Raw genomic sequence first — 22,261 nt, 5'->3', positions numbered from 1 at the left:
CATCTTTATTTTCCTCATGAGGGGGTGAGGAGGGAGGGTTGCCATGTAAGTAAAGCATTCCTGCTGTGGATGTACTGTTTTGCTGCATTGCTTCTTTCTGAGGCAGTGGGGAGGAGGCAGGGGTGATCTTTCATTTGTGAGGAGCTAAGATGAGAGAGAAACAATGGGTGGTGGATGGGAGAGTAATGGGTGGGAATGTGTGCTTGCCTTGACTGGCTGCTTCCCTTATAACAGGGAAGAAATCCTTGGTATATAGATAGAAAAAGAATAAAGGTTAGTTATAGAGAAGTGATGAGGGAACGGTAATTAAAAGTAGAGAAACACTGATTTGAGAAATGAAAATGCATTATAATGGTAGGATGGCATGAGGAACATTTACCAGTAATAAAAGAATAAGGAAAAAGATAGAAAATACCTGAATACTTGTAAATCTTCTAGTATGCCTTCCTTACTGTCCATTAATGTTTATAGAAAATATAGGGAATAGTATAAACATTAATGGACAGTGAGGAAGGCATACTTGAAGATATACAAGTATTCAGGTTAAACAGATGTAAAAGGAGGTGCAAGATAACTGAAAATAACATTCAAATCACAATCAATCAATCCATCGCTCCAGATCCTCTTGCAGAAGACCTATGGCCTTCAAGTAACAAGCAACATCCTCCTTGTGGCTCCACAAATCACTCAGGGAAGATATATTTTGTTGTTTCAAGGGATTGTTAGTGTGGAACATTGTAGTATAAGGAGTTCTGTGTTTTCGGTGTAGTGGTTACATTTGGGGCAGTTTGAATCTGTGGCCAGGCCTATTCTGTGTTGGTACAGTTTCACTTCTGGATGGTGTCCAGAGCACAGTCATACCAGTGTGGTTCTTACTAGATGTGGGAGTTTTTTTTATTCTGTGGTACTTATATCTGGGGATTGTTGAAGTATTGTTTGATAGTCTGTCTTGAACGGCTTGTTTACTGAGATTGTGCATGTGTTTTTGTGTGGATTTTTTATATGAAATAGGTGGTAGGTTGTTATAAGTGAGTAGTATCTTGGTGGTGTAGGCTTTTTTCATCATTCTATTAGTGGTGCTTGTCAGATGTAGTGTGAAGAGTGTGTGGTGTTAAGGGTTCTTTTGTAGAATTGTGTTCCTATCATCTTTATGTGGTGTTCTGTGAGGAGTGTTTTGATTTCTGTATGCAGGTTTCTAATTGGGGTGGTTTTGATCCATCCTGTAATTACTCTTAGTGCTCCATTCTGTAGTGTTTATAAATTGTGTGTGTTAGTCTTATTGATTGTTGGGAACCATGCTGTGGAGGTGTAGTTGAGGGTGGTTCTTATGAATGGCTAGAAGATAGTTATGAGTTTCTGGTGTTCAGTCAGTGCTTACGATAGTTTTAAGTAGGTTAGCTCTTCTGTTGATTTTTGCTGTCTGGTCCTTGATATATGAGCTAAAATTCATATGAGTATCAAATGTTAGATCTGTAGTTTTAGTGTTCTTTTCCAATGGAAGGATTTGGCTATGATTATAATTCATAGTTGTCTGGTGTGACCAGTGGCTCTGTTGATTTATCAGGTGATACTTCCACTCTGTTATTGTTGAGCCTTTCTCCCCATTTAATGAAGAAGGCTTGGGTATTCTTTACTGCTATTTTGTATCTACTTTGCTGGTTTATTATCAGGTTATCTATCTGAGAGGATATTGATGTTTAGTTCTGGTTCTGGGGCTCACTTGTGAAAAGATTGAACAGTAAAGATGAAAATATTCCACATTGAGGGACTCCATTGTATAGACATTTTGTTCTTGAGATTTGGCTGTTTTGTGATACTTGGCACTGTCTTATTGCTATGATGTTAGTTAACTACTTCATGTTATTGTTATAAATGTCCGTCCCAATGATCTTTTTGAATAGTATATGTCTAGGAATCTTGTCAAAACCCTTGTTTATATCTATGGATACCATAACTGTTCTTTCTAGTGGGGCTTTCAATTATTGAACCCTTCCAGCACTTTTGTGATGTTTGTGAGGTGTGTGCTGGTGGAGTGGCTATCTTTGAGTCCATGTTGATTGGGGTAGGTTGGTATTTCTGATTTGATTCATACTGCTACCAATCTTTCCATTAGTTTGAATATTGTATATAGTAGTGCCTCACTGCATTGCCTGTGATCTGAGTGGTGTGGTGAGGGCCACATCATGAGGTGATCACATGGGAGGGGGGTTAAATGGGTTTTAATTGTACATGAACCATGCTTTGACCTGGCCACCTTCCTTTTAAGGGGAAAAGGGCCTTTTGGTATATATGTATGTATTAGTTTGGGATGGTTTCTTTGTCACTTGTAGTACATTCAGTATTAGGAGGAGGGAGCAGTTACCACGTGTAAGCTCTCCTTAAGTAAAATTCTGGGCCCAGTCTGGAGACTGTGTCTGTTCCTTGGGGCTGCATCTCCAAGTGGAGGAAGGTGGTGACAAGTTTTGAAGTGGATGGCTAGATTATTTTCTTATGTCTTCAGTACCATGGAAAGCATACATTAGATCAACAACCATCTTGAAGGATTATTTGTCGGCACCCTTTATTGGTTTCTGATTGCCAAATTTTGGTATGGTAATAAGAGGCCCAACATTTCTATTGTGTAAAGAAATATTGGTGACACATGTAAGGAAATGCAGTAAAAAAATATTTTATCTTCACACACACACATTAACCTTTTGCTGTATTTTTTTTTATTTTGTTATTTATAATAGCCAACATTGTATACATGTAGTGTTGGTTGATTTGAAACTGCAATGGTAGTTTGTCAGTACATTTGACTGTCTGCCCTGACAGTTTGGTGCCCTGACTCCGCTTGAACCTCGTCTAGGCAGAAAGCTCATAGAACCCCTCACCAACCTTATCCACAGGTAAATAGAGGCTAGTATGATATTGCATGAAGGTTCATAGCTGAACCAGGTATAGCATTTCTTATTGTTAATATAGTCTAACCTTTTATTAAATTTCCCCAAAGTTTTCCAAAGTTAAGATGTGATATAAGTGTTGAAAAAGCATGTCAGAGTGTAAGTTACAGAAATGTTTGTCATGTTATGAAATGAAATACTGTAATACAAGTTTGGTTTAATATTTCTATGTCTTTATACAGCACATCAGCCATGTCTTTACTGTATGAGTGCATCAACACTGTCATTGCAGGTAAGAATGTGAAAAAAACTACCCTGTTCATTAATGATTATATTTCAAAGTTCATTTAACAATGCACATCAGTCAGTGAAACTGTTACCCCAGTTCCCTTTTGCAGGAGACCCACAGCCCCAAGGAAACCATCTAGAGCCCATGTCACTCATTGAAGAGATTTTATGTTGCTGTCTTGAGTGAGTGAGTTTAGGGCAGGGTATTATAATGTGCTCCATGTTTTCTGCATGGAGGTTGTCAGGCCAATTGTGAATTGATGAAAGGTTGAAATGGCCTAAAGAGATGACCTCAACTCCTCTGTCAGACATTGCAAATGGGGGAATTAGTAGGTTGTCATACTGTGAACTGGTGGGGATAAACCAGCTCCAGCTATCAGGCCCTTAATGTCTTAAGTAAGGACATTAAGGAGAGGAATATCACAGAATCATGTTATATAAAAGCTTCATTTGAGAACAACATGAATATGAGTATGAGAATGTATAAATTAGATAACTTTATAACATACAAAATTGTTGACAGTAGCCAGCTCAAACATCCAGCAGTGCTGAGAGAGTGAGGTCACAATGGACCTGTCCTAATTCCCCCTAGTGTGCTTCTTTTGTATATACATTGTCACTGTTTCCTTACTCTGTACCTTTGAAAATGTCTTAGATAGACGAAAACGTTCGGTCACCTTTCATTTTATTTTCCAAGTGGTTTTAATATATATATATATATATATATATATACCAAACACTGAATGGTATTTCAGAATGATATATATATATATATATATATATATATATATATATATATATATATATATATGTATATATATATATATATATATATTAGTATAAAAGGGCAGTAAGTTCTCTTGTTGACATATTGAAGACCAGAGTTAATTCTATACCCACCATCTTCTTGGTGATTTTCTCAATTTTCCAAATGGTTTGTTTGGATCTTGAAGAGAGGTCAAACACAAGGTTTCCAAGATCTATGGGGTTATTACAACAAAAAACATTGCACAAATTTAGAATACAAGTTTTCAGTTGAATTATACAACCATCTTCAGGTAAGTAACAATAGATATTCAGGGCAGTGTTTAAATATGAGTAAATAAAGGTCTTAGGAGAGGTAGGTTGTAGCTTTTTTTTTAAAGTGAATTTTAGATAAATTTGGTGAATGTTGCAGGTTGCCTGGGGGCCATGGGTCTCCTACTAGAGATCTGGTGTAATGGATTGATTGATGCAAAAGGGCCTTTTTCCTGTTTTTAAGAGGAGTGACCAAGTATACACCCACCCCACACCCATCTATATATGTTTTTTTTTATTTATCTATGTATTTACCGTATCAGTTTCTTGAGTTATATAATTTTTAATTTCAAAAGGATTTGCATGTTAAATTATTTAAGGTGGTAATACCTTTTTATGAATGAACTTTGGAATGAAATAGAGGAAAGACTTGTATCATGGTGGAATTATATAATACCCTAGCTAAGTTTACATGTTACTCAGTGTTCATCTATCGTGTGTGTACTGACAATCCCTTTTTTTTCTTTTCCTGCCTGCTGACAGTGCTCATTTCTATTTCTTCAGGGATGCCCAATCACAACGCTTCCATACAGGTACTGGGATGTTCCCAAAGGCAGTTATTATTATGTCAAGACTAACAATGATTTGAAGTTTTTTTTCTGGTTAACATGATCAAGAATAACTATCTCTTTCAACAGTGTATGTAAGTTAAGAAAACTGTGGTTGACCTTTGCTTGCAGCTTTACAGGAAAATCATTTGGATTTTATTGAATTACTTGTACCATTATAGAAAGAATGAATTAGGAAAGACCAGCTAGCAGAGTGTGGAAAGTAGAAATGGATATAGTGACCTTCAGAGGAAGACCAAAAATGAGGTGGATGGATTAGTGGGTGGGTGGGTGGGAGAGGTGGAACCATGTGAAATATCGTGAATGGATAGAGGGACACTGTGGCCCAAATGTATGTTCATTTCGTCTGCCTCATAGATTATTGTGAGTGGATGAGGAGAGGGATACATGAAAAAACAGTGGAGATAAATCAGATCTGCAAAGCTGTGCCTCACTGCATTGACTGAAACCCAAAGCAGTGTGATGGGGACAGGGTTAACCTGAGCTTTCCCCCAAGCCCATATATCTACAATACCTCACACAGTTCCTTACTGTCTATCATATCGTAATATGTTGATAGGGCAATATAGAAACTGAAAAACTACAGGTCAAAAGCCTAGATAAGATCTTGAACATCCACTTAAAAAACCATGGCTCAAAAGCAATAGAAACTTTAACTGATATCTTCAGCCACTTCTGGTTGTACAATAAATTTTCAGCTATCCGGAAAAGAACACAATACCCATATTAAAACCATACAAACCACCAGGCTTATGTCATCACCATGCACCATATCCAACCTGATAGAAAGAATTACATTTTAGAGAAACAATTAAACTACCCACCACTCTTAACCAATGTGAATTGAAAGGCAGCCACTCCATCATCACACTGTTTATATCATCCAACAAGTGTTGGAAGGTTTCAGCAAATAGCGAGTTTAGTATTGCTATTTGTTCTACCAAGTCGAAGGCCTTCTCGTAATCTACAAAAGCTAAACAGAGAGGTATATTGTATTCTGTCGTTTTCTCGATTAGTTGGTTCATTGCCTGCAAGTGGTCTAGAGTCGAATATCCACTCCCAAAGCCTTCTAGTTCCCTCAGTTGGTTTCCATCTAAAACTTGACTTAGGATCTTGGAGAATATTTTATATACATTTGATAGCAAGGTAATCAGTCGATAGTTATGAAGGTCCTTCTGGTCTCCTTTTTTAAAATGAAGCAAAGTCACTATAGCATTGCATCATGATTCAGGAATGCTTTCCTGACGTAAGCACTTGGTGTACAACTGAGCTAACTTAATATGAAACCCTTTCCCTGTGTCTTTCAAGAGATCTATTGATATACCATCTTCCCCAGGTGCTTTTCCTCTTTTCATATTTTTTAGAGTAAATTCTACTTCCTTTGCAATCTCTGGTACACCACTAACATCTACAGATGAATTTACTGACTCAACTACTGTCTTCGACGAGTAAAGCTCTTGGTAAAATTCTTCTACTCTTTTTACCATTCTGTCCCTGCATTTAATGATTTCTCCATTTCTTTCTTTCAAACATATTTGCTGTCTTACTAAAGCATGTCTGCACTCAGTCCTTTTAATACTTTTACCTTTCCGAATAGTTTCCTCTATTTCATCCATGTTTCTCTTTCTTTTCTCTGATCTCTGTCTTATGCTGATAAGCTTGTTTAGTTCTCTTTCTATTTTGTTGCTCCTGCTTTTAATCTGCATGGTCCTTTTAATTAGGTCATTTGTAGCTTTGTAGTATTTGTTTTCTCTAATACTTTTTTGTACTTCCTACTTTCTCTGCCAGTTCACCTAATGACATTCACTAAATTCAAATTCATATATTCGACAGTGTGCTCACTAGTTCTTAGAGCTTTGAATCTATTTTTAATTTCTAACTGAAATTCCTTCTTATTATCCTTAACCTTTGCAAGACTTATTTTCTTTTTTAAAACTAGTTTATTTCTCTTGGCTCTGAAATTGAATTTAGCTGTGCAACCTACCATTCTGTGGTCACTACCTATGTTGACTTTATGACCATAACATTGCTAACGCTCTTGCTCTCATCTAATATGAAGTTCTCTTTCTATTTTGTTGCTCCAGCTCTTAACCCCTTCCATACGGTGACGCCTATGTAGGCTTCATGAGGAGCAAGTGGGTACGCAAGGATGCCAATGTCGGCGTCTTCATTATACGTCTGGCAGCTAATGCTGCCCGCGAGATTTTTACCCAGAGTGAAGTGGTTAATCTGCATGGTCCTCCTTTTAATTAGGTCATTTGTAGCTTTGGAGTACAGACGCTCCTCAACTTACGTTTTAGTTACGTTCCGAACGGCCGAACGTAAGTTGAAAACGAACGTAAGTTGTTACTGTACCATACATCCGTAAATTCTATTACCGTATCTTATAAAACACCCCTAAATCATTAATTATATACATAACATTGTAAAATGATAACATTAATTTCAAATGAATTAAATTCAAGCAACATAAATTGAGATGGTGGAGGAGGAGGGGGAGGAGGAGGAGGATGATGAGGCAAGGCACGTTCAGTCTGTCGTTTGTGCCATGTAAACAATGGACGCAGCATAATGCGTAAGTATCGTTTGAACTACGGAGAGCGCGCTAAACTAAAAAATTCACTCAAAAAAATTTTTTTTACAATTTTTTTTTTACAGTCAGTTCAAACGTAAAATCGAAAAAACGTAAAATGAATGAATGTAAGTAGAGGAGCGTCTGTATTTGGTTTCTCTAATACTTTTTGTACGTCCTACTTTCTCTGCCAATTCCCTAATGATATTCACTAAATTCAAATTCATATCTTCAATGGTGTGCTCACTAGTTCTTAGAGCTTCGAATCTATCTTTAATTTCTAACTGAAATTTCTTATTAGTATCCTTAACCTTTGCAAAGACTTTTCTTTTTTAAAACTAGTTTATTTCTCTCGGCTCTGAAATTGAATTTAGCTGTGCAACCTACCATTCTGTGGTCACTGCCTATGTTGACTTTATGACTAACACTCTTGCTCTCATCTAATATGAAGTCTACTTCATTCTTTTTTGTTCCATTTGGACTTCTCCAGGTCCATTTTTGACCTACACACTTTTGGAAGAAAAGTGTTCATTATCCTCATGTTGTAGTTTTCTGCAAAATTGACTAGCATCTCGCCTCAGTCATTTTTTTCACTTCCTCCAAACTTCCTAATGCATGACTCATCTCCCATCTTCTTCCCCACTTTAGCATTAAAGTCACTTATTACCATTGTGTATTTACTTTTTTCTTGATCCATTACCTAACTAAAATCATCATAGAAGGATTCAATTTTATCGTCTGAACTCTGTGAGTGAAGTTGGTGCATAAACCTGAACTATTTTTAGAGTGTACCTTTTACACAGTCTAATCACAATCCAAGCTACTCTGTCTGATAAACTACTGAACTTGACTACATTACCAGCAACATCTTGGTTGATCAAGACTCCTACTCCACTAGATCTTTCTTTGTCCTTACCTCTATAGTAGAACAGGTGGTGACCATCTTGTAATTGTATCGGCTTTTCTTCTACTCTTTGGACTTCACCCAGTCCTATGGTGTCCCACTTGATGTTGTCTAGTTCTTCCATTACACTTTATAGCCTGTGGTCTTCTAAGAGAGTTCTTACATTGTAAGTATAGATCTTCATTTTCCTCATACTGTTTAATGTCCAAGACTTGGATCTGCTTGGACAGTGCTTACTCACATTTGGTGGCATACTGCCTGTAAGTACATGAGGCAATGTGGTTGGACCTTTAGGAGACTATAGTCCAACAGGAACACCCAGTTTTGTTTTGTTTGTACTGCTCATGGTTGTTATGAAGGGCTTTTGGTAGTAATCTCACCTCCCTGCCAACTAGTCTCTGGTGAGATATTTCTCTGGTGTCACCTATACATTATATTCAGTGAAGCTCTATATATCTATAGGGTACCCAATAGTCCATGCTGTCATTATGGGGACTGCTTCCAGCCAAGATGTGCACAGAGGAGAATGGAGATATCAATACTGGGAATAATACTGAAAGATAGGAAGAGGGCAAGTTGGGTGAGAGCAGACTTAAGCCAAAGATGTTGAGGTGGTAAGAGAGAGGAAGTGGAATTTGCATAGGGAGATTTGTGTAAGAGCATGATGCCAAAGGAGTAAGTGCATTCAGACTGGATACTATGAGATGGAAAGAATGGAAGAGGGAGACCAGACAGAAGGTGGAGAGACAATATAGAGAAATTTGCAGGAGTGATGTAGCAAAGGTTGGCAGAGTCCTTCAAGTCATGGAATGGTATGTAAGAGACCTTTGTTGTTCAGCAGTGGACTTAAAATGTTTTAATGATATGGGTGGGTGCTCTTTGACTAAGCCATCTCCTGTAAGGAGGAAAGGGCCTTTGGTATGCATATATTATTCTTTGATTTATTACATGCACCAGCACCATCATAGCACTTGCACCATGCTTGGCAAACATAATCACTCACATATAATTTTACTGCACTTCACTGCTTCCACCAATACTTGTGACCATATTCTCTCTGCACATAACAGTAACACACTTTATTATTTATTTTTGGTTATTGCATTATGTTGGTCAACAGGGTAAGTTTAGCATATCTAAAATAATCTATTTGTTAATTATCTGTTCATTACCAAATGTACAGGGGTATTGACTGCATGGTGAATTGCAGTTAGTATTTGAGGTACTTTTTGGGGTGCCTTTTGGAACAGAGCCACACAATGTTCATCAGTGTTAGAGTAGAATTTCTATTCAAAATGGAATGTAAGATGCTTTTGTAATGCTGTTGGCCCACCTTTATGCTGTCCCTCTGAACGACCTCTTCCTTCTCTTATCCCAGTGTTGTGGAACAAGAAGATTTTTTTTTTTTAATGGTCCCACCAGGGCTCCAACCTGAACCCTAGTAATTGGGTAATCAAATGTGTGTGGATGTTGTACAATGGAAGAGATTGGTGGTATACTTTTGAAAAGAAAGATTATGTGTTGGTATTGAATGGGGTAAAAGGGGCATTGGGAAAGAGGGGAATGCCTGTTGAGGAAAGACAGGAGAGGACAGAAGATAGGGGTGAATGGAGAATGGTTGTGTATGGATGATGTTGTGATGCATAAAGGGGAGTGGGCATGGGATGGGGGGTGAGGGAGTATGTATGAGAAATAAATTGACACAGTCCGAAGGGATTTCTCCCCGTCTTCTCCTTTTCTGCATGAGGGAACGGAAACGGGGATCACCTAATTAATGAAGCGACCTTGCTATGTCTTGCAACACTGCTTCTGAACCAGGGCAGTGGACAAGATACAGGAATGACCTGTCATCCAGGAGGTGCCAAGATAAGAGGGAGGGGAGTGGAGTATGTAGGGGATGGAATGGGTGGGAGTGGTTTCTATGCCTTTGTCTTTTGGCTACCTCCTATGTAAGGGGGAAAAAGCCTTTGGTATATGTATATATATGTATTGAATGAAACAAATTTGAAAGGGAATGGTAAGTTTGAGTTTGGGGATTATCCAGTCTACAAAGGAGGAGGCACACATCAGTTGAATTACAGACAGGTGTCCTAGACTTGGATGACAGCCAAAGTGCAAGAAAAAAATGGTAAAATGTAGATGGACAAGGAGAATAGTGGAGGTGGGAAAGATAGGGCTGATGAAAGAGTATTGGGATGGTTTGGACACATGGAAAAAATTAATGAAGAAAGATTAATATGATAGGTATGAAAAACAGAAGTGGATGGAGTGAATTTGTGGGGATAACTGAGGATGGGGTGAAAGGGATTTTGAGCAAAAGGGGAATGTGTGTTGAGCAAGAAAGGGAGAAGGCAGGAGATAGGGATGAGTGGAGAATGGCTGTGTATAGACAGTTCTGTGATGCAAAGAAAGGAGGGGGTGGGGGATGGAGGGAGTAGGGAGTGGTTATGTATGAATGGTATTTTGACACAACCTAAAGAGATTTCTCCCCATCATCACTCATTTTCTGCATGAGGGGTGTGAGTGGGTAGTTGATCAAGTGAAGTGGCCTTGCTGTGGATGTACCTTGTCTTGCTGCATTTCTTCTGACCCAGGGCAATGGTTGTGATACAGGGATAACCCTTCATCCATAAGGAGCTAAGATGAGAGGGAAGAAAGGATGGTGGATGGGAGTGGATATGTGGCTTTTGACTCGGACCTCCCTGATAAGGGGGAAAAGTTCTTGGTATATAGATATAGATAGCTGGATGAATTGCTTGGTGGAAAAAATAATTTTAGTTGAAAGTAAATTCAAATTCAGAAAAGAAAAATTAGGTGTAACCAATATGTTTTTGTTGAAGAATGATATACTGCATGAAAGAGAAAGGTTGGTAGATTTTGTATTTACCTAGTTGTACTTTGCGGGAGGAGAGCTATGCTCATAGTGATCCGCTGTTGTATCTTTCCACATCCAGTTTTTTCTGAAAGTCATGTATAGTTTTAATACTCACTGTTTCCTCTTTCAGTTTGTTCCAGATATCTATCACTTTGTGTGGAAAGCTATTCTTTTTCAGATCTCTTCTGCAACTGTCGTTAAGTTTCTTCTCGTATCCTTTCGTATTTCTTCTGTCCCATTTTAGTAGGTCATCCCTATCAAGAATTTCCATCCCTTTCATAATGATGTAGATGGTTAGCAAATCACTTCTTTCTCATCTGTGTTCCAGGGTTGGTAGATTTAATTTGTCCAATCTTTCTTCATATGTTAAATTGCAAAGTGCTAGTGCCATCTTTGTAGTTGATCTTTGAATTCTTTCTAGTTTCTTTGTTTTTTTACTAGGTGTCCATAGTACATACATATACCAAAGGCTTTTTCCCCCTACATGGGGGCTAGCCAAAAAGAAAAAGGCATAGAAACCACTCCCATCCATTCCATTTCCTATATATTCCACTCCCCTCCACCCTCCTCCCTCCCTCTTATCTTGGCACCTCCTGGATGACAGGTCATCCCTGCATCCTGTCCACTGCCCTGGGTCAGAAGCAGGGTCGCAAGACACAGCACATCCACAGCAAGGCCCCTTCATAAATTCGGCAACCCCCCCCCTCCGTCCCCTCATGCAGAAAAGGGGAAGACGGGAAGAAATCCCTTTGGGCTGCGTCAATTTTTTTTTCTCATACATACCTCCTCACCCCCCATCCCCACCCACTCCCCCTCATGCATCACAGCATCATCTATAGACAACCCCTCTCCATTCACCCCTATCTTCTGTCCATAGTGATGTTGCGTATTCCAATTCAGGTCTTATCAGTGTAACTAGTATTTAATTTGAGTTCTTGTCCCTAAGTACTACCCTCATTTTTCTTTTGCTCAAGAAATCTTTCATCCATTCCAATAACCTTCCTTGTATTCCACCAATTTTTCAATTTTCCTTAGTAGCTTTTTGTGTGGTACTTTGTCAAAAGCCTTTTGTAAGTCCAAGAAAGCACAATCTGCCCATCTGTCTCTTTCTTGTATTATTTCTGTTAGTCTTGAGTAAAAGCATATTAAGTTTGGAGTACATAGTCTTCCACTTCTAAAACCAAATTAGCTCCAAAAATTGGTCATTCAAGCAGTTCATCTTGTGAACAGTTCATTTCTTCTGGCATTTTCACAATACCCCCAAGCATTTTCATGGCAAAAAATATGACAATTTCAGCCTCTGTTACAGGGTGCCACAAAGAATCACCTTGTCCAGTTTGTTCAGCAAAAAAATTAGTCTCTACCAGTACACAGTCAATAATCCTGTGAATGGGAAACATGGTGGTGCTGCATTCATACGGTCCTCTGACAACTCGAGGCTTATCTAGGCTCTCCCGTCACCTCCCTCCTCCTCATTAGAAGTATTCAAACTTCTGAGGAAAGGTTCATATTCACTATCTTCCACAGAAGTAGACATTTGGTGTGTAATTTCTTTGAAAAAGCTATAAAAAATGAGTGGTCATGAGGATGAAAACTGCACCCGACTACAGTGGCTGCCGTAGCAAATCTAGTAAGAAAGTGGCCTTGAACTGCCCCAGCACAACCTAGTACGCCTCTGCCAGCCGTACAATTTGCTGAGAACACTCGTTTCACATGTTTAATGGGTTAGAAAGGCTCAGAATTGACGAGTAAATACGTTTGTAGCTGGTTTTTGAAGGTTAAATTTTAGCCAAGTATTCTCGTCTATGACTGAAAAAGGAACATTAAATGAAAACGAGTATACCTGTTTCTGCCGGGGAAGAGGTTAATCTTCCTTCTCTATGTTTCTCATTTCTTCTCACATCATTTTGTTCTTTAAGTTCGAACAATTTCCCAATTGGTGTCTTGTAATTCATTTTGTCCACGATTTCAGGCTCAGATGTGAATATCAAGTCTAGTCTCGATGGTTCTTCATTGTTTCTATATCTGGTATTTTCCTTGACCCATTGAGTCAATATATAATCAATGGTCATATCCAGTAGAATGTTGCCCCAGAGTTCCTCTCCACCTTTTATTGTTATTTCTTCCCACTTTATTTCCTTTGTGTTAAAGTCACCCATAATCACTATGTTTCCTCCATCTATCAATAACTCAGATAGTTCATTCTTTGTGTCTTTCAGTAATATTGAATGATCGCTATCAGACCAAGCCTGTGTTTTTGGGGGCACATATATTACTATAAATTTTCTACTTTTCACAATACTATTTTCAACTTTAATCATGATCATTTCCTCATGATCTTTTCCTTCTGTTATCTTTATCACATTTATCACATGTATGTGAACACTCGTGAAAGATGAAATGTTGAGTTGTAGAAAGGTGATTAGTGGGGTACCACAGGGCTTGATATTGGCACCAATAATTCTCTTAGTGTATGTAAACTATATTTGCTGAAAATACCAAGATCACGAAAAGAGTGAAATGTGAAGATTAAATTGCTATAGGAAGACCTACAGTAGATATGGTCTAGACTAGGATGGAGCCAGAAGTCGAAGGTGAAATTCAATATCAAGAAATACAAAATCTTGGAAATAAGCCATAGTAAAAAGAGACCATCAGTGACTTAAAATGGGAGATACAAAAAATCATAAAAGCAGAGGAGATAAAGGATTAAGGCTCTTTAATCAGAGGAAATCCATTGACAGAAAGTCACATAAATAGAATAATGGGAGAGATATGCAAAATGCTAATGAATATAAGACAGGCATTTAATATGTAGATTAGAATATGATGAAAATAATAGTTGAAAATCTGATCTGACCCAGATTGGAATATGCAAGTGGTGTGGTCTCCCTACAAAAAGGAAGATGTAAGAAGGAATACAGAGAGCAGCTTCCAGAATGATTCCAAGCTTGGCAGATAAGACATATGGAGAGAGACTAGACTTGGACTAACCACATTGGAAGAGTGAAGAGAGGGAATGTGATAATGATATTTAAAGCAAAGAAATTAATGGAAAAAACAGAGGTCATAACAAAAACTTTAGGAATACCAATTGCCTGAAGGATGTTAGGAAGCTTAGTTATTGGTATAGATGCATAATTTTTTGGAACATGTTAGAAAAAATTATACAAGTCAGAAACAATAATAAATTTAAGGCTGTGTTTGATCAGTAGAGATATACAGACATGACACCATAAACATAGCTATAACTGCTTCTACTCGAGATTAATACAAGAGAGAGATGGTTGGGCAGACTGTGCCTTTCTGGACCTACAGAAGGCATTTGATAAGGTACCACACAAGAAACTAATGAGGAAAATAGACTCAATAGGTGGCATCAGAGAAAATTATTGGAATGGATGAAAGACTTCCTGACTGGGAGGAAAATGAGAGTAGTAATTAGAGATAAATTCTCAAATTGGGAAGAAATGATAAGTGGTGTCCCTCAGGGATCAATACTGGCCCCGATCATGTTTGCCATATACATAAATGACATGGATGAAGGAGTAGAGTGTTATATGAATTTCTTTGCAGACAACGCAAAAATACTAAAGAGAGTAAGAACAGAGGAGGATTGCAACTCATTACAACAAGACTAGGACAAGATCTGGAAATGAACTAAAAAATGGGAAGTGAAATTCAATATCAAGAAATGTAGTATAATGGAATTTGGAAAAAGTAAAAACAGAATATCGAGAGATTATAAAATTGGTGAAGAAGAGGTAAAAAAAAGTAAACTCTGAAAAAGACCTTGGAGTGATGATCAGCAAAGACATGACACCGGACAAACATATTAATAAAATAGTCGGAGAAACCTACAATTTATTGAGGTCAATAAAAGTGGCATTTGTCTATTTGGACGAGGAAATGATAAAAAAAAAAATTAACTACACTAATAAGACCAAAACTCGAGTACGCAGCAACACTATGGACACCCAGTACCAAAAAGAATATAAGAAAATTAGAAAGAATACAAAGAGCAACAACAAAACTGGCACCAACTCTTTCCAAAATGACATATGAACAAAGACTGTCCAAATTAGAATTACTAACTCTGGAACAAAGAAGGGAAAGAGGAGACCTACTATCTATAGAATTATGAAAGGAATGGAAATCTTAGATAAGAATGATTTATTGAAATGGGACAATGGAAAAACAAGAGGACACAAAAAGAAACTCAAAAAAGATAATTACAGAAGAGATCTGAAAAAATAGCTTCCCACACAGTGATAGATACTTTGAAACAGTGTGTGCAAACACTATTCAAGATTTTAAGAAGAAACTTGATGCTGAAAGATACAAGGATGGGTCACCACAAGCATAGCTCCCTTCCCATATAATACAATTAGGTAAATACTAGGTAAATGTACCACAAGTTGTTAAATACAGTTAGGTAAATATATTTTCAACACAATCTCTGACACAACCAACAAGCAGTAACTTTTTCAGACACCTCAGTGTATTCACCCTCCTTTCATCCACAAACAGCATGAGAAACCATGACCACCTCTCCAACCACCTCCCATTAAAGGTCACCGTAGAACTTGCAGAAAAAAGTAAATCCATCCACAAAATGTTCTGTAAACAACAACAAAGCAACATGGCATTTTAGTATTGGGTGTTCTGTGTCTTCCATGTGGTGGAAGAGGGAGGCAGTAAGTTGGAAATGTGTTTCAAAGGAGAGGCTGGAAAAGATATTTTTAGGAGGATCAATGTTAAATGCAGTTGGTAAGGTGTATGAGAAGATATTGAGAGGATTTGGAGAAAAGGGTATACAGTATTTGGGGAAGAATAGTGTGGGGATAAGAAAGGAAGAGGTTGCATTTATCAAATTTTTGTTGGCAGATGTGTGAGAAGTTTTTGGCAAAAATAAGGATGTCTCTTGGGCTTTTATGGATTTGGAGAAGGCATATGACAAGGTTGACAGAAAGGTATTATGAGAAGATTTGCAGATGTATGGGATAGGGGGAAATCTGCTGAGAGTGGTATAATTTTTTTATGCAAGTATTAGAACTTGTGTTAGAGTAAAAAATGTTAAGAGTGGATGGTTTAAGGTGCAAGTGGGGCTGTGCTAAAATTGTGTAATGTCACCATGTTTGTTCAACATGTGCATGGATAGTGAACATAGTATGGGAGGTACATGCAAAGGTGCAGGTAAGGGGTTTGGAGCTGGTAAGTGAGAGTGGAAGGCATTGGATGGTGAACCAGTTATTGTTGCAGATTACTCTACACTTATGACTAAGAGGAAAGATTGAAACAGTTTATGGTGTAATTTGTGAGGGTATATGGGAGAAGAGTTTTAATTAAATGTGACCAAAATTAAAGTTATTCTATGCACAGGGGGAAAGGGAGGCAGTAAGTTGAAAGTGTGTGTAAAAGGAAAGAGGATGGAAGAGGTAGAAAGCTTGTATTTATTTATATTTAAGGTCATATGTAGCAGGGAATGGAGGAGAGGGGGCAGAAGTATATTATAGAGTAAGGAAAGTGAGCAAATATCTGGGAAAAGAAAATGCAGTTGAAATCAGTGAAGACAGATCTTGGAACTGGTCCAGAGACCAAATATGTATCAGCCCCATAGGCTGTCTCTCCATACTTCAAACTTCCCCGGAAGTTAGCCTAATAGACATGGAGGATTTTTATCGATTTGCCAGTGTTCAGGTCACTGTCAGGGACTAAAGCAGTATCACCATAAAATCAGCTTGGCAACACAATCATTGCCTCAGATGCAACTAATTCAGAAAACACTGAGCTCCATATGCCACAGTCTTACACTCATTTGCTCCAGATAATACAAAATTTCTTCTCTGAGTGATTTATGGCCTGAATGGATGGCTATGGTTGGCTTCATGGGAGTTGCAGAATTACAAGAGAAAATTGAGGCAGCAAATGTATTGAAATGTATTGTATTGAAATGATAAATTTCATGAAACTCCAAAAAGAAAGCAGAATGTGTTAACCACAGTATTAAATTTGTATGTACTTCAGAGTGTCCATTATTGTTTCATTATTCTAATGAGTACATTAATTTTTTAATGCATACATGGGAGTGGGTGGGGGATGGGGGTGGTTAGGGAGTGGTTATGTGTGGATGATATTTTCATGCAATCCAAAGGGATTTCTCCCTGTTTTCAATGTTTCTGCAGGAGGGGATGGAGAGAGGGGGTCACTGATTAAATGAATCGGCCTTACTATGGGTGTGCTATGTATTGCTGCATTGCCTCTGATCCAGGACAATGGGTAAGAAGCAGGAATGACCCATCATCCATGAGGAGCCAAGATGAGAGTGTGGAAGGGGTGGTGGATGGGAGTGGAATGGGTGGGGATGAAATAGGTGGGAGTGGAATTATGCCTTTTGACTTTGGCTGCAGCCCTTTGTAAGGGGGAAAGAGCCCTTTGTATATGTATGTATGTATGTATATATATATACATACATGAAAATAAGGCATTCACACTAATCTTGTGCTTTTACCCCTCAGCTGTGTGTCCAAAAGCTAAGAATCTTGATAGAGGACTCTGACCAGAATCGTAAGTTAGCTTTTTGTATTTCCAAAGGTTATGCCACCAACTTGTTATCCTGAAACCAAATAGGTGTAATTGGGAGGTTTCTAATGCTTGTGCATCCTTTGTAATTTGCTTTACTTGACTGGCACAAATCACCAACTCCTCTCTGTAATCACATAATGGCCCAAACCATTAGCTGCTACATTGACGAATGGCTTTTACAAATGTATTCCAATTCACTCTTTAGTATTGGTATAAACTTTATCATACATCATTACTGTAAAGATACTTCTGGATGATTTTGTTTGTGTATACAGTGTATATGTATCCAGTACATTGTACATAAATGTATTTGAAAAAAGATACACAACAATATTTGCATGTATGACCATTTTCTTTCATGTTTGATGGTTCCCTTCATTTTACTTAATTTTTTTAACACATACACATTCATTCCTCCTCTCGCTCTTACTGCTCTCCTCCTGCTCTCTCTTCATGCTCTCTCTCTTCTCCAATTCTATTCATTATCTGTCTGCTTGTGTCTTCATCTGTCTATGTCTGTGTCTGTCTGTCCATGTCTCTGTTTCTCTATATCTATCTCTCTCTTTTTTTTATGCTTAGAAACTAGTCCCCACTTAATGATTATTATTATTGTTATTTATCTTTATCTGTTTATTTTATTTCATTTTATTTATTTATTTGTTTTTATGGTCACAAACTAATCCCCAATTGATGAAGGATTGTATCTTTTAGTTTTATTTTGCCTCCATACATCCCTTCATATCTCCTGCCACCTGTGTGATTATCTTTGGCACAATATCGTCTCCAAGGATGAAAGTGCTGGTTATCACCTAAATACTAACCAATCCCAGGACACTACTTTTTTTCCTCCCAGGTGTAGGAAAGCCTGGCAATCCGTAACAATACCACCCATGTATGTCCTGCATGCTGTAAGAGTTTCTTGAAGACCTGCAACCTCGCCTCCCCACAGTAGCTCACAAAGAAAAAGGCACGGGGAATGGATCGAGGGAGTAACTCTGGTAACCTGGCCAACTTCCAAAGGTTCCTTAATTCTGGAAATTGGGTCAATAAATATGTATAGAGTAACAATATGAGTAAGAAGGAAAAGATAAGGTAAATAATGGAAAAATGTAAATTGGACTTCCTGGACATCCGTGAAATGAAAGTGAATAGTTAGGGTGGGTGATTGAGGGGATAAAAGGATACAAATCAAGAGGAAAAGATCTGTCTGTACTATTTTGGAAAGATGTGTATATCCTTATTTGTAATGTACAAGAGATAGAACCCACATAAGGCAGCAGTTGGCATTCATGTATGGACTGTGGGAGGCCTGTGTCATCCATCAGAGGAAAACCTGAAAGTCCTACAGCAGAGTATCCAGGCCAAATATGATATTCATGATAAGAGATATGTTCATGGGGTCCTCTCTGTCTTCAATTACCAAGATAATTTCTGTTATCCATCTGGACTGTTTGATTGTATTCCATATTGCATTGGTGCAGAAAAGCGAGTTTTGGGAGGAACATAGATGTAGTGATGTTGGGGAGGTATGGGATGGCAGGAAGGTTGTTAATGGAGACCTGTTGGTGGGATTTATCTCCATCTTCAACTTTACTGCATGAGGGGACAGAGAGGGGGAGTTGCTAATTAAATGAAGCATCCATGATGTGGATGCGCTGTGTCTTGCTGCATTGCCTCTGACCTGGGGTGATGGACAAGATGCAGGGATGACCTGTCATCCAGGAGGAGCTAAGATGAGAGGAAGAGGAGGAGGGGTGATGAATGGGTGGGAGTGGAATTATGCCTTTTGATTTTGACTACCTCTCATGTAAGGGGGAAAAACCCTTGGTATGTTTACATATGTTGGAGGTGTATGATTAAAAGGAAAATGATAACAGACACAGTGTAAGATAAGCATAAGTATATGTAGGCCAGTGTGGTTGGTGAGAAGGTAGCCAATAGGGGATTTACGGACTGTATAGTGGTGCCTATGACAAAGATTAGAAGTATGAACATAATTGTGTTCGGAGGAGAGGGCAGTGGATTGTCAAATTATGTGGTGGAAGAAAAATTGAGAGTAAAATTTAAATGGAGAAGGAAGAAAGGCAGGAAGGTAGAGAGGTGCTTAGGTCATAACAATGATAAGAAGTGATTAATCAACTGTATAGGAGGAAGACAGTGCAAAGTAACCCAAAACAACCAAATGTCAGGTACAAGAAGGCCATACAATAGAGTTCATGAGGGTGCAATAATTTCACCAATGTTGTTCAATCTCTTCATGAGTGATCTCCCAACTCCAGAACCAGTACTAAACACCAATGTTCTCTCATATGCGGATCTACATATGTATACATACACAGAGTGATAGATATCTGGAACAAACTGAATGAGAAAACAGTGAGTGCAAAAACTATACAAGAATTTAAGATCAAACTGGGTGCTGAAAGATACAAAAGCAGGTCACTATGAGCATAGCTCTCTTCCTATAAAATACAACTAGGTATAATTGGGTAAATACACACACCAATGCCTCCCTTATAAGAGAGGTTGCTGAGTCAAAGGCACACACCCACCCATATCAATCAGTCAATCAATTTGGAGCTTACACCAGGGAACCAGTTGCTTCACACACACACTGGTGCCAGTTCCCACAGTCTCTCATAGCAAGCTCCCATGCAGACATCCTTCCTTCCCACTCCAAACAACTTGACAGGACAATCAACTTGCCCCAGCCATGAATTCTGTGGGCATCGTCCCCTTCATCTCGAGGATTGTCTCTTGTGGAGGTAACCCTGTGAGTATGATCAACATCAGGGAAACATGCCACATGTCCAAATAGCCAGAGTTTATGTTTATGAATTATGCTGGTAACTGGGAAAAGGGGACAAGTGTGAATGTAGTAGTTTCAGAGGGATTAGCTTGTTAAGTGTAGTTGGGAAGGCTTATGGGAGGATCTTGATTGAGAGGATTAGGAGAGGAACAGAGGGAGTAATTGGTGGGGAACAGTGTGGATTTAGGATAGGTAGAGGTTGTGTAGATCAGATTTTTGTGGTAAGACAGATATGTGAGAAAGCTATAGGAAAGGGGAAGGATGTTTTTTGGGCTTATATGGATCTGGAAAACGCTTATGACAAGGTAGACAGAAAGAGACTGTGGGAGGTTTTGCGGATATACGGGATAGGAGGGAAGCTCCTAGGAGCTGTCAAGAGTTTTTATGAGGGCAGTAGAGCTTGTGTCAGGATTGGAAATGGAGAGAGTGAGTGGTTCGAGGTAAAGGTGGGACTTCGTCAAGGATGCGTTATGTCACCCTGGCTGTTCAACTTATACATGGATGGGGTAGTGTGAGAGGTAAATGCAAGGGTAGTGGGTCAGGGATTGGAGATGGTTAAAGAAAATGGAGAAAAGTGGGAGGTGAGCCAGCTGTTGTTTGCCGACGACACTGCGCTTGTGGCAGGATCGGAGGAGAGATTCAGGAAGTTGGTGACAGAGTTTGGGAGAGTGTGTGATAGAAGAAAGCTAAAGATAAATGTGGGTAAAAGTAAGGTGATGAGATGTACAAGGGGTGAAAGTGGCAGTAGACTGGAAGTGAGCATTAAGGGAGAGCGACTGGAGGAAGTGGATAGTTTTTGCCTTGGTGAATTTAAAAGTGTAATGAGAAATTTGGGAATGGATACTAAGAGGAGGTTATATGAAGGAGTGATTGTGCCAACAGCACTGTATGGGGCAGAAACATAGAACATAAGAGAGGAAGAGAGAAGGAGTTTGAATGTGTTTGAGATGAGGTGTCTGAGAAGTATGATGGGGGTTACTAGGCTGGATAGAGTGAGAAATGAGGAGGTGAGGAGGAGAACGGGTGGAAAGGGGGTTGGGAGATAGGGTTGATGAAAGAGTATTAGGATGGTTTGGACACATGGAAAGAATGAGTGAAGAAAGACTAGTAAAAGAGGTATGGAAGGCAGATGTGGAGGGAGTATGGGTGTGGAGTGTATTCAGGGATGGAATGGGTGGGAATGATTTTATGCCTTTTCCTTTTTGGCTACCTCCCTTGTAAGGGGGAAGAAGCCTTGGTATATGTATGTATGTATGTAACTGGTTCTACTGTAGAGTGAGTTTCACAGTAGTCTCTGGTTTGATATTCACAGCAGCACAGTAAATGTAAAGTTACAGCAAAAACACCCAAGCCTTCTTGAACAATTTAGAACAATGGTTTGAAAATAATAGAATGGAAGCTTCACTCTAAGAATCAGCAGTAACATTACTCATTCCAGTCAACCACGAAAAAAAAAAGTATTTTAGAAATAGTCAAATCCTTCTACTGAAAAAGAATCCAAAAAGTATAGGCCTCATATTTGATACTCATATGATTTTCAACACATATCAAAGACCTGACAGCTAAATTCAAGAAGAAAACAAACCTAAAATCCATCAGTAGCAATGACTTTGGACAAAAGAAAGAAAATAATGACCATCTACAAGCAAGTTATAGGAACTACCCTTGATTCTGCCTCCACAACATGTTTACCAACAATC

General features: G+C 38.6%; 1 protein-coding gene across 5 annotated transcripts in view; it reads left to right on the top strand.

Moving 5' to 3' along the window:
• Positions 1-22,261, top strand: part of g (adaptor-related protein complex 3, delta 1 subunit-like garnet) — a 98,670-nt gene that overhangs the window by 27,716 nt on the left and 48,693 nt on the right. For 2 of the 5 annotated variants that reach the window (XM_076204545.1, XM_076204543.1), the window contains exons 6-9: positions 2,815-2,888; positions 3,125-3,174; positions 4,731-4,780; positions 17,686-17,734. In XM_076204545.1, coding sequence (XP_076060660.1) covers positions 2,815-2,888; positions 3,125-3,174; positions 4,731-4,780; positions 17,686-17,734 — 223 coding nt within the window. The remainder of the gene's footprint in view (positions 1-2,814; positions 2,889-3,124; positions 3,175-4,730; positions 4,781-17,685; positions 17,735-22,261) is intronic. The other 3 variants (XM_076204546.1, XM_076204544.1, XM_076204547.1) reach the window with 2 other exon arrangements.

Source organism: Oratosquilla oratoria, chromosome 21, assembly GCF_046742065.1.
Source record: "Oratosquilla oratoria isolate Oo_2021 chromosome 21, ASM4674206v1, whole genome shotgun sequence".
Lineage (NCBI taxonomy): Eukaryota > Metazoa > Arthropoda > Malacostraca > Stomatopoda > Squillidae > Oratosquilla > Oratosquilla oratoria.
Note: the sequence above shows the minus strand (reverse complement) of the source record. Positions and strands in the feature narration are given on the sequence as shown.